Below are 14,278 nucleotides of genomic sequence, written 5' to 3'. Positions count from 1 at the left end.
GTGTGTTTTTATGAGCGTACGTATCTTAAAACAAAAGACATTTGTCCTACCAAGATTTTTTGAACACCTTATAAATCCTGATAAAAAATATCTTCTCCATTTGAGAATTCTCATTAGACGTATATTACTTATCCTTGAAAAATATTTACTTCATTGAGTGTGGTGTTGATGTAGGGTATTGTGTAATACTATATGTATTTATGCGTTCATTGCATAATATGTACCTATAATGCATAAATATATAATATTACGTATATTTTGACAATTACGTAACCACCGAAAAATACCATTTCAATGCAAATCGTAATAGAAATCTTTCGACACCGCCTTATTTTGTATTCTTTGTAATATTTGTAATATTTCGTCATTTCGTGCAACTTCATTTTTCAAGAAGAAATTAACAATTTTAACTTTTTGCCCTTATCGATACATCATATATTTATCGGTTAGTTACGATTAGTCCTGTAATACAGACAATACATTAACCCTTTCGCCAAAGATGGATGAACTATTATTAAAATAATAGATGACAAATAAAAACACCACATAGTGAATTTATTCGCGATGTTTATTCGATTGAACAAATGGTCCCAGTCTTAATACAGTATAAATACTTCCTTATTTGAATAATAATGTTCAAATAATGACATTGCGATACTCTAATATCCATAATTCATTCGTAAGATTCAAATCCCTGTAAAATATTCGAATAATACCAGTTATTACATTGGTTCAAGATTAATAGTAATATAATAATAAAATATTACATTTTCAAAGGTTCTCAATTTAGACTAATTCTCAACTATATTAATTCCCATTATATTATATTAACTTATCATCTTCGTTACATATTATTTTATATTTTTGTTTATTGCATATCATATCGTTATTTCGTGATATATGTATTTCGTTTTGTTAAGTAAGCACGGTAAAACCAGTCTATCGCTATCGTTACTCTTTCCCAAACCACTTATGCTGGCGTTGAAATGGTAAGGCGTATCTGAACACCTTGAACAAGTAAGGACCCACCAGAGACTGTATTCTAAGCGTTGGCAGTTCTCTTTCTCTATTATTACGATACAGACCTTCATGAGCAGAACAAGCGCTGCCAAGGTTCTATGTAAGTTATTTTACGATACTTTACAACACGCTACACGTTACTTACTCCCCAAAGTAAAAAGAGGAAGCGATGTATATACGAGCAAATATACAGGGTGATTCTGGAAAACAAGGCGAATTATAGCTCATTCTAACAAAATACCTTCCTGAAATAAAATATGAAATATCTCGTGAAATATTAATTTTTCGATAACTCTTAATCTATATACTCTAAAAAGATAATAAGAGGAACCAACCTGTATGAAACATGCAAGGTTACATTTGAAACAAGAAAATGATACGATTTTCCAAATTTCTGTACATGTGTATACACACATTCCCCTGAATTTAAGGAAAATGAAGGACACGAATCCAAAACTTGGCACTAAAAGTAAATATACAGATTGACTAGATTTACTGATTCCTAATTCAAAATTTTATCGTCAGAAGTAGCTGTAATAGTTATTCGCTAGAAATTTGAAGCTCAACACGTTTTCTCTCGATCCATTGGAATGTACGAAAGAATTACCGAGAAAGTAATCCCAAACTAATCTAACCGAGATTCTTAACCCCTCAAATCGGTAGTTTTCCATGGATTTGTCGACGCCTCAGATGGTAATAAATTTAGAAATATTTGGTAAGTTTCTTTAATTTTACACGAACTAAAATTTATTTGTTCGATTAATTTAAAATTTTAAAAATGTGTTAATAAAATACTATACAATAATTAAAAAAAAGGTACTGACTTTATCGAAGAAAGATATTAAGAATAATATAAATGATATGAAAAATTTGCAATCGCGCGAAAGACTTTGAATCGTACTGTTCAGAACAAAATTCTGCACTGCTATCTGAACACCAATAATTTGAGGCACTTTTTTATTGCACATTTCCATTATGAGACCTTAGTAAACATTTTAGTCGATTTCGTAGTTTTATTTGTTTAGGAATTACAATGCATTATTCGTTTTATATTTTTACAATAAGAATATAGAAAAAAATATAAAATATCCTTACCAAATAAAATTCACTAAACACAAAATACAATGCAGTAATTTAAAATCTAATATAGTACAAAAAAAACCAAAGAAATTAGAAGAACCGAAAAACAACGTCTTGGAATTTACATATTATTTTCATACATAGTACTAAATGGAAATGTAAAGACTATATTTTAAAAGAACAAAAAAGAGACGAGAAAATATCAGAGTTTTCGTTTAAGGTATTCTTGCGGTGGGATGCTTATTATTTAGGTAAGTCCGAAAAAACATCGTATTAAATAAGAGGCCTTGAGTAATAAGTATCGAGTTTTGTGAACTCGAGAATAGCAGGACAATTTATTTGGCCATTAAGAATTTTAAACAAGAAGATAGCATCGAACAATTTACTACGAGCTCCAAGTGTTAGCAAGTTGAGTCTCCACAGAGGATGTGATTATAATTGTGCTCTGTTGTACGCATGGTGTTGCATCTTTCAAATAAGATACCATATGTATTTCACCTGGTGCACAGACCATATCACGCTTGCGTACTCCAACTGAGAACGCACAAGAGTGTTATAAAAGAAGTGTTGCAATAGATTCGAAGATTAACAAAATCGGTGGTGACACAGTTTATGAAACCGTTTCACTGATACGGTATGAGAATTTATTTCTCGAAATAAAAAATACACCGATCGAACTAAAATTAAAAGATTAATTGCCTAATTTAAACAGTAATATTATACACGAAAATGGAACAACAAAATTTTGTCTAAAACGAAATCGCTAAAAAATTTAACTATTACGACCAAGTTACGTATTTTTATTATATACTAGGTTATTCAATAAGTTTTGTCGTTTTTTCCATTGTAAAAGAATACTACAACACTTCAACTTTGAACAACTGTAAATATACGAACAAGTCGACAGATCTACATGAAACGTCATACATGTTCATCGAACAGTAGTACTATCTTTCGAAAAATAAAACGACGAACCTAATAGCTCCATTTCTTATCGAACGACAAAACTTATTGAGCAACCTGTTAGATCAGTTTTGTTTCTACGTTCCAATTTGTTTACTCCAATTACTTTCCTCGTTGTATTTTATCATTATCTCAAACACGAACAACGTAATGCAGTTACTCAAAGATGCCCAAACCTGCTGAAATATTTAAAGATCATCGTTCAATCGATGGTAATCGATTAGATCCGAATCAAAATAAAAAGGAATCGTTCAATTAAAGCGGACAATTTGAGCAACCAAGTGCTGTCCAATTCAAGCAACTCAACCGTCGCCAAGTTTTTGTCACATATACACGTGACCTCTTTATTAACCCTTTGACGCCGGGCTCCGTACCCCGTACGGATCCTGGGTCTTTCACATGTCGCCGGCGTCAATAAGAGATACGGTCCATGCAACTGGCTGCTTGCTTTGTTCCTGTGCCGATATAAACAACGATATTGTAACAGGGACTGTATCTCTTTATCTCGAGAATGCGACCATCTATAATTTACGCAACACATACACTGTTATGTATTTACAAGTAATGAAAAGATAACAGACTAAATCCAGGAAGAATGAAATCTAAAAAAAAAAAAAAAAAAAAAAAAAAAAAATACGTCGACCAATTGTATTTATGTGCATTCCGTACAGAAGTGTAAATAATTGTAAAAATGAAATAGTACGTAGAAAGTAAACGCGTAACGTTCCCTGTAACGCATCATAGAAACACTTAAAATAAGATTTCTCGAGTACCCTTGATATAATAATTGGAGAAGTAGACATATTATATTACAAGTGTATTAAATGTTAAAATATTTCCCTGAGTAACAATACGCGAGTGACAATACGAGAATACTTACGAGAGCCGTTGAAAATAAATCGATGCCGTTGATTATGAAAACGGAAAAGGAACTTATATAATAAACAATTATAAAAATGAATATCAAGCGTTTTCTGTATTTCCTCGTGTTATTAAATCAATTCTACCAAAATACACCGAGAACGAAATACTTCGCAAAAACGAACAAAAACGTGTACACAATACATTGAATTGTTGAAAAGTTCCTTGTTGTTTAACATTTTTCAGTATTTTCGGGCTCCGAATCCAATGATATTTTAAATCTCGAGAAATTTCTACCACGATTTCGTACCTTTGAACCATTACGCGGCAATCATCGAAACAAGACAACACTGTGACAACGAATTGACATCGTTTCTTGATTTCAACAAGCACGACACGTTTTCGCAAATGCAATGTAATCTCGCTGAATTGATTCAAATCTGCCAAAGAAGTGCTGATCGATAAATCCTGTTTCCTACGGGTGATTCGCGCACGAACATTAAGAAGAAAGTCTCTATCGTTTGAAGAAGTATGCGTGCAAGGACCCATTGAATGGAACCTGGGGTGAAAAATGTGAATGGTTAATGCAGCGGCATTGTAGCAACAGTGACAATGGCAGGGGTGTGTTCACGGTAATTCGGCCGTGTAATAGTGTTTCCGTTGCTGAGGGAGCTCCTTGATTCGGATCGGATCCCGTTCATGCGAATCGCCACTGCACGAATCCTATCCTCATTGTCATTTGCTGCTACAGGCGGCCCTTTTTGCTCGTATCCGTTAAAACCGGCTCGAGGTAGGTACTGCCACGGCAAAAAATCAACGAAATTCCGTCGCGAATAAAGCGCGCACGCAAAACCAGTAACATCCGCTCGATCGAATGTACGAGGATCAAAGTCACGATTGGGACACCACTCGGACCCCGAGGACAAATAATAGGAGACGATAATCCAATTTTTGCGCGATCGCCACGGGTGTATTTATTTTAACGTTTATCGAGATCCCTCTTCTGGAATACGTGAAAAGTAAAAAAGAAACATTTCGTTTCGTCGTACTTGGAGAAATATGTGTAGAATGTGTAACGAATACTTGATCGTTGACTCTTTCTAATGTTCACTGCAATGCTGATTGTCGAAAGGAAAATGATGCCAGAGATTTGAGAAAAATAGTGAGAAAAAATCATTTCTATTTCAAATAAATATTGATTTATACGTGCACCATCGAGCATTCACGTTACACGAATAGAATTGAAAGTGTACTTAATTCGTAGCAACGTCTTAGAAATATTTTAAAGCATTTATAATAAAAAAAAATATATATATATATATACGTAATTATTCGGTGGTGGTGGTCATGCCATCTTTCTCATCTATAATTGCCTGGATGAAAGTAACTAAAAATAGGTCCGGCACGGAATGTGTTAAGGTTCTAAAAGCGATCTAAAATTTCAAAAAACTCGATTTTTAAATTTCATTTTCTTAAAGGGTACGACTTTGAAAATATGTGTGCTAAACCATCTGCTTCAATTCGTGAAAATTGATAAGAGAAGCTTTAAATGCTTTCTTCTCGTAACATTATTTTTTAAACTGACTTCCATGATATCTTAAGATTTATCGACCGATTGACTTTATATTTGGAGATAATCTTCAGTAGATACGTCTTTATCACCGGAAGTAGAGACTCTTAAAAATATTGAGTTTTACTATTTTTTTTAACGTGCTAAACACAAAATAAAGCTAAAAAATAAATTCAAAATTTACAGTTCCGCCATTCTTTTATTTATCAAGATTTTGATTTCTTCCTGCTTCCTGCTATAACTATATCCTTCTTAATGAAGATACTTTTTCACTCTGTGTTTCTGATTACTGAATTGGCTGAAATCATGGAAGCCAATGGAGCATCTTTTTTAGAAGAGCTATTAAACAAGAAGCTACAACTTTAATCATTTTTAATATTTCTGGATGAAAAAAATACCGTATATACTTATAAGATGGATAAATATATCTGGAAAATCTCATTACACAATAGCTTACCTACCATTAAGAAAAAAAATCATAAAAGGAACCGAAAATATGACAGTCTGGACAGCAATACCCCTTTAAGGGGTACACCTACTATGCGTGGTTGGAAAGATGACTTGCAGGGCGGCACAGAGGCAAGAGGAATACCACGCTGATTCTACCTAACCTACCTTTAACTTTCTCAAAGCTCCCACTATTGGACCGCTTGCTTTGCGTTATTTTACTTCGTCTCGTTGCGGCATCTTTTTTCACTCTTTTCGTCGAACGACGCGATTAGTAGTAGATGAAACCATTTCAGCCAATAATACACCGCTATTACGAAATGTAGGGGCGCGACTAGTCCACTACGGCTAATCGTAATCGTATTCCTTTTGCTTGTCAACTTTCCAGCACCGCGTAGTACTTCGATCTTTGGTTGCTGAGCGATTGATTGATTGTTTTAAAGACAGAGAACACAAGCAGGCTAGCGTGTCACTTTTGTTTGAAAAATGGAGGAATAACTGACCTGACTCTACCAGATGAAACGGAATAACTATCCGGCATGATTCTTCAACGAGGACAGGAAATTGAATAGACCGAAAGTGAGCGAGACAGAGCAACAGAGACGGAACCTTGGTTTAACCGCTTTCAGCGTCCGACATACGAAAGCAACAAGTTACGTGCACAAAAGAGAAAGACAAATGGGTTTCTTTGGCAGTGAGAAGATTGACGAAGGTTGGACTGCACTTTTATACGTCCAAACACGCCCACCCGTGTAACCATAGAAAGCTATAGAGAAGGTAAAATCTGTTGTCAAGCACCGGCGGGAAAGTTGACCGGGCAATATATTTAAATATTGCAGTTGTTACAAACAGATCCCTAAAATAGCATAAAGTGTTAACAGCTTCTATTCCCAAGGTCGTGTTTTTTCAAGCTTCCAAAGTTATCAACCGAATTTTTCTAGGCTACTAATATATTTTTATTACCGTGTTATTACAATTGGCAAAAAATCAAATTTAACAATGTATAACCTTGAAGTTAATAAAGATCATTTCGAGCATCTTTTAAAACGAAATATTTTGCACAGGGAATACAACAATTTTCGAGTTTTCCATTTTCTTCAACGTATCACGATTTTTCTTCGTTCGAGGTCATTTGAAGGTCTTGGTATCAAACGCAGTTGCATATTTCAATAAAAATTCATTATTACTGTTTGAAAAACAGTGGAGCTCGAATTAGAAACTTAAAATAAATGTTCCTCGTGAAAAAAGTAGTTCATTGTGATACCGATCTTTCCAAAATATACAGTTTTTTCCTGATACATTTTTCGCAACAATAGAAGTAACAGAAATAATTAAAATAAACAAAACTAGGTCGTTTGTAAAAGTGAAAATTCAAGTTCAAACGACGTGTTCCAAATCACAGCTCATCACGTACAATACGCTGTTTCCAATTGATATAAAACATTGTTGGATTCTATTTTTTGGGGAACGACAAATTCCTTGAGTGTACTTTTAATAGCACTTTTTTCAATCGGTTCACGCGAAAACAATTATTCAAATGCTTGTGAAAATGATAATCACTGGAAGAGGTAGCAGAAGGACTGACCTTGAGTAGCCAGTTAAATTTGATCCCACTTGTAGGATCGACAAAAAAAAAGTAATCTCATGAAAGAGCCAACCACGAATGGTAATATAGAGAATATATAACCGCAGACTTAGAGATGTTTAATTGATAATATTTAGAAACAAAATTAGTCAATGAAACACGAGTGGAAAGTCTATATTTATAATTGCCAACTTTCACTATTTGTTTATACATTGAAACCATTAACGGACAAGAAATAAGGAAAGCAATCGTCCCTTTCCGTTAATTTTAATTTTACATTTCTCGTTCCACAATTGTGCTTAGAAATGTTATTGTTACACGATTCAACGGTTTGCGATCCGAGATAGGTATGGAAGAGAGTAATGTCTCCGAGATACAATAAAGAATTCAATCTGCAGACGCTTCCAACCATGTAGCATAAGCAATACAGATTTATCATTCCATGCAAAAATGAATACCAGGTACACTTTTACCGAAACCTGTTCTTGCTTGTTTTGTAGATTTTACAGATAGTATAGATACAAGAAATACAATAGCGTTTGAATTTCGTTCCAACGTTTTAAACTCAAAATCGTCCGCCATATTTTTCTTCATGTGTATCTTCATAAAATGTATTATACGCGCGCGCGCGTGTGTGTATGATACTTGCAGGATCAATATTAGAATATTTTACTTATTTTGTTACTTGTTTCAATATTCAAAGATTAATATATCATATAAATGTATAATGACAAAGAGTCCCTCTACTAGCACGAAATCAATATAGCCGTTCTTAATAACTGCAAGTTCTGTATTTGATGTGACCCTTTAAAATTAGTAAACTTTTCTTGTAATTAATAACGTTACGTTGTCTTACAAGAAATACAATATTTTACAGATCGTGATACCGTATACCTGTATTTAAATCGTTAAAATATCAAAATATCCATATTGTTAAAATACAATAATTACGGCGAAATTATTCTTTCGGTATATTCACAGTAAAAGTCATTCATGTATAAAATCCTACATAAAATATTGTAAAAATTATGCGGTTTCTAGAATATACATACCCACACACATGTATCTATATTACTCGTTATGTATACCTATGTGACTATATTATTACATTAATTTCTCAAATTTTCAAAAATTAACGAACAAATGTTTGATCGAATTTATGTTATTTCTTTCCAGCTATTTGAATCAACAATACATAATAAAATAAATATTTATTTTGAAACAAATTCTATTTACCATTATCTTATTTGGTTATATATTGTAGAAGCTTTTAATTAATCTTATATTGTAGTATGATATTCATGTTAATGCTCGATATTTGTTATACTTTAACGGTTAAATATTTCTTGTGTATAAATAAAATTTTTACCTGATGTCCTTCAGGAGTCTAGATGAGATATTCGTAGTACAGGTGTAATTTTCGATGTATTTATGCTGATTTTCGATTACGCTACAGTTAACGTTAGGCATGCAGAGCGCCATAAAGTGAGGTCTCAGACGGCCAATCGTATACTTTGCTATATCCGTAATTAAAACGGTTGTAGCGGCTCCAAAACCGAATATGCCAATCTGAAACATCAAGAACGTAATTTGAAAAGCAAAACTTGAAAAGCATATAGTTTTAATATTAAAACGTTAATACTTTATAATTAAAATTATAGTTGGGACAAAATTAATTAAACCACCGAAGGCAGCTTCCCCGACTCTAATGACTTTAGACAGCTCTTACTTCTATGTCATGTCAACTTGCCCTCTATTTCAGAGATAGAGATTGTATGCCTAAAAATTTGTACGAGAAACGGGAGATATAGTAACGGTAAAATGTGAAATTTCTACACTTCGTTAACTTTCAGTAACCACTTAATTTTGTTCCAACATTAAACGATTTGATATTTTTACTTTTTCACTTCTGCTAGTAACTTAGCAAGTATTTATTTTTTGAGTTGTATTGAAAAATATTCGTAAAATTCATCGACAATTATTCTAGTAATTCAGAATATATTGTATTTACGTGCGTTTTAGAGGCACACAGACGATCTCGCAATTTGTGATAAAGTCGAGAAGGAGACGATTATATATATACAAAAATAAATAAATAATGTCGAACAAAATTTGTTTGTATGGAACTTTACTTTCAAGAAAGTCGATTCTGTATAACCATTATGGTACGCTCACGTTTAATTAAATTTTGGCTATTGTAGGAATTTGGTTTATTGTTTGTATATAGAAATAATAACTCATAATCATAAGTATAGTTTTCTTATACCAACTTTGTACATTTTGTAGATAAACTCAATACCCAGAGAAAATTTGGAACAAAGAAGTGAAACGTGCATGTAGTCCACGTACGTACGTATTTTCAAAATCGATTTTCTTAACTCTAAAATAATTTGGTCGGTCTAATGAACATTGATCTATAATTAATAAAAATATAGCGCCAAATACTCTAAATTTACTGTCTACCTGAGTCATTATGCAAAAATTATACAATGTTCTATATAATACAATTATATTATGCACGCGCGCGCACATTACAGTACAATAATTAATATTATAATATACATCTGTATATTCAACTTTTTATTTATTATGAAATATTTTTCATATTTACAGTAATAGTAAATAGTGTATTATTTTAATGAATTATTGTAATGATTAGTCCACTAAATATTATCGTACATTCTTTATTATAGGTAAGTATAATACATACGATAAAAAACTTATCGGAAACAATTATAATGATGTAATATAAAAATATATACGTTACGTTTGTTAAACTACTACACATGTCCCCATTATTTTATATAATTTTATGTTGACGTTTTTTGCCTTATTTATTTTGCATTTCTCTATATCTTGTTGAAATCTGTTATGTGTCAATCAAAAACTTGTCACCTCTACCTTACCGTAGTATAATTATGATTTCGTAACCTGGATAACCAATTGATAATTCAAGGTAATATGCACAGCTGCTATGTCCATAAGCAGATATCGCGTTATATCATGAAATGACGTATAAAAAAGCTAATAAATATGTATAATGCAATTTTTTTGTTTGCTGTCTACTTGTGGGAGTTACACAGCAATCGGAAAATTCCAGCACATAAAGAAAAGAATGTACTTGTATTTACAAAAATTATTTTAGAAGTCCAAGCAGACCCCACGTACGTTGAAACTTTTAGCAAGACTAGTCTAGAATTAAATCCAAAGTCTTGCAAAAAAACATTTTTATTTACGTTTTTAATTTAGTTTCTCATATAGAATCACCTTCTTCTCGATTATACCATTCCTTAGGGGATGTTCTGTGTACAGAAACAAGAAAAGCGTTGAAGGCTAAGCAAAAAAACATTTCGTTTTATGTAGTTACAAATTTGTTCTGCTCTACGATGTTTCTCTAGGATTATCGTTTAAGCGGCAAAGGAAACAGAAAAGGTGTAAAAGATTAGATCTGAATTAAATACATGTGTATATAAGTCTATTTGCTCTTGGACTATAGTCAGGTTAAGAAAAAAGTATCTACCTGAGAGAATTCCACTGTTTGTCTTATAGAGAATTCTTCCCGCACTTTAGTCGATTTAGTGTAAGGATCAAATATGTCACAATTGGTATCGAAACCTGATCAAATAGCTCTCTTTTAGATAGTTCATGAATAAAAAACAAATTCTAATCTTAAAACCTTGAATTTGATGATATGTAAATTTGAAATTAGAATTTATTAAACGTCAGATAATTAAAAATCAGGGTAGAAAGAGTAAAACAAAGAGTAGAGGACTCTCGGCTGTTTCTTTCATCGACCTCACTATAGTAGTTTTCGAACTATACCTTCTCGTATGCACTCCACAACCAAGGGGGTATATTGTAACCACACAATATCTTCGAAGAGTCCGCTTTACATCTTGCGTAGAAATATTCACCCACTATCATCTGTAACAAAATTTTTATACATATATATATATATATATATATATATATAATATCAGATACGAAGAATTCAAGATTTTTCAAAACAAGTTATAGCACGAAACGAAAACTTGAAAGTATTGATTTTCTTTAATAATGAGAAATGATATGATTCGTTTGCATCATGAAAATTATTATTCCGTGAAAATGTTTATATAAGCACCAAAATGTCTAATTTATTTCAATTAACCAGAAGCACAATATTTCTTTCGCACATTTTTATATTTTCATGTTATTATACGTGGAAGATAAAATATTATAAAATAATACACTCTCTTAATATTAATATGTGATTAATATAACGACCGTGTGAATGTTCAGCATACTATTCAAGATTATATCATTATTTCATAACTGTCCTTTTAGAGTTTTCTACTTTCCTTAACATAAACAGTTATTATTATTAAAATGATAAATTGAGTGAAGAAATAAGTATAATTTGTCGAGAAATCAAAACCATGAAATAAATAATCCACGTTAACAAGGAAGTCTTTTTAAAAAAATCTGCTATATTTTTATGTTGCTATAGTTTTAAAGTTAACTTTTTATTGAACTATACGAAAATTAATTGAAGTTAACTCTGCGTCGAAGCATCGCCTGATTCTGCGCTACTATAGTAAACGCTTCAGAGGCCAGGTGGCTATACCTGCCATTGTTATACAGGGTATGCAACTGCTGGAAGCTTCCGAAAAAAATTAACGGTAATCCTTTGTTATAAATATTCTTTATAATACAGACGACAAGTATTGAGAAACTCACTCTTTATCAATTGCACTTGCTGTTGATAGTATTCAAGTTGCCATTGTTTGGGAATCCACGAAAAAGGATCGTGTTTATAGACTACTCTACTATATCCATAACTAATAACTAAATAACCGATTATGTAAAAATTAATTTATATTTTTTACAATATTTAGTCGTACAAATAAAATAATCAAACTTTATATCTATTATTATAAATGAATGAAAATTTTGCGTTCCACAAATTGTTTTGATAAGTTCGTGTCTTTTAATTAGTAAGTAATATTAATAATCTCCCCAAACCAAATTATTCGATAACGTTTCTTTTTGAACAGAGGTAATTTTTATTTGGTAGTCTTTTGTCTTCAATGTAAACATCCAAAAGTTCATTGTCATTCACTATGTTTCCATCAGGTGTAAAATTAACAATTTTCAAAATTTTTATATACGATTCTAAAAGATACGTTTAAATGTTACTAAAAAGTATAACATATTAAAATTTCAGCTAAATGCAAAATGTTACTTCAAAAAATGAACAAATTCACATAGAATAACTCATTATACAAATATTCATGTATATACACACACATATAAAATCAAAGTAACAATACACAAATGTGAATTCTCTTTGATGCAAGAAAAAATATAGATTTGCTTGAAATACTTAATTGAAACATTTTTATGAAGTTTAATTTCTTTATTTCAATACTTTATTCAGTTATTCTCGAGTCTGATCGATTACAAAATTTGATTTGTTATGCAATCGTATATGATTCTAATGATATTCTCTCCAGGATTCTTCAAAAATTGTTTACTGCTTTTGTAAACACTTCTTACAAGAAGCTCCATAAATATTCGATTATGGTGATACCAGGTGATCATGATAACCACTTCAAGCTTTTTACTTAACTCTCTTATAAACTGCCTAACTATGTAGGCTATGTGCTTATTTTGCTGAAGCACAAATGCTTCATTTAAGGAACTTGTGATTTTACATCAATTTTATATCGATAAAATGGTAAAAAATGATAAATAAATTTAATACAAAACCATAACTATCTAAATATGTAGATAAAAAATATGTTGAATTATAAATTTTATGAATTTTTATTCTTAAAAATAGCTTATTTAAGATAAACGTATAGTTTATTACTAATGTTTCGATTCCAGATATTTGAGAAATATGTAATTTCAGTTCGAGGTATTAGTTTTTGTTTTTCGTAACATTCCCTTCGTCATATATGAATAAAATATTGTTCTAGCATCCTATTAATTTTTACAATTTTTTTTACATCACTATATTGTTTTGCCTCTTAAATTTTCAACGATTTTGTGTTTTAATTATTTTTTACATACTTTTCCTACCGCACTTTTGGAAACAACGAACTTTTTGGCTATTACACGGTAACTTGATTGTGGCAGTCCGATATAATCAAGTAACTCAAGAATTTGAATTGAAATTTCTTTTCTTAGTAATATTCTGATATTTCCTTACAAATAATGTGTCCTATACAAAGTCCAGACAACAATTAAATACTTAATTTAACACCACAGTGTAAACATGGAAACAACGCTACGCATTTGTTTACATTGTTTGCCTTACAGTAACGACTCAAACGAGTGTCCACTTCTTTTTTATCCCTCGAAAATAAACTAGCTTTCTCTTTAAGTATGTTTTATTTCAACACATATGAATATTAACTTCAATCATTTGCTAAATAATCTACGTTCCATAAAGATATATAATATATAAAATTTAAGTACATAATAATAGAACTATTTTAATTAAATTTAATTCATACCTATTTCCACTAACCATCCATTCGATTTTGTCAGTAACTGTACGTATCAGTTCACACCTTACCTACCCTCACCATTATTATATCGTTTAATTTTTGTTCTTATAATAATATTATTTTTGTTCCTAAAGTTTCTTTTAAATATTTATAAATTTTATTTTATATTTTGCAGATTATATAAATATATTTAGTCTGAAAACGATTTCAAACGTGTGAGTTAAAACATTAATAACAGTAGCTAATTCAAGTCTG

The 14,278-nt window shown here is 31.3% G+C and overlaps 1 protein-coding gene across 4 annotated transcripts in view; it reads right to left on the bottom strand.

Annotated features, from left to right (window-relative positions):
* The window catches only part of LOC143144892 (putative phosphatidate phosphatase), a 96,353-nt gene that overhangs the window by 37,302 nt on the left and 44,773 nt on the right, over nucleotides 1-14,278 (bottom strand). For all 4 annotated transcript variants that reach the window (XM_076307774.1, XM_076307771.1, XM_076307773.1 and 1 more), the window contains exons 3-4: nucleotides 11,349-11,450; nucleotides 8,896-9,095 (exon numbers count right to left, since the gene is read on the bottom strand). In XM_076307774.1, coding sequence (XP_076163889.1) covers nucleotides 8,896-9,095; nucleotides 11,349-11,450 — 302 coding nt within the window. The remainder of the gene's footprint in view (nucleotides 1-8,895; nucleotides 9,096-11,348; nucleotides 11,451-14,278) is intronic.

This window comes from Ptiloglossa arizonensis, chromosome 3 (assembly GCF_051014685.1).
Source record: "Ptiloglossa arizonensis isolate GNS036 chromosome 3, iyPtiAriz1_principal, whole genome shotgun sequence".
Lineage (NCBI taxonomy): Eukaryota > Metazoa > Arthropoda > Insecta > Hymenoptera > Colletidae > Ptiloglossa > Ptiloglossa arizonensis.
This window is presented reverse-complemented; position numbering and strand designations above follow the sequence as displayed.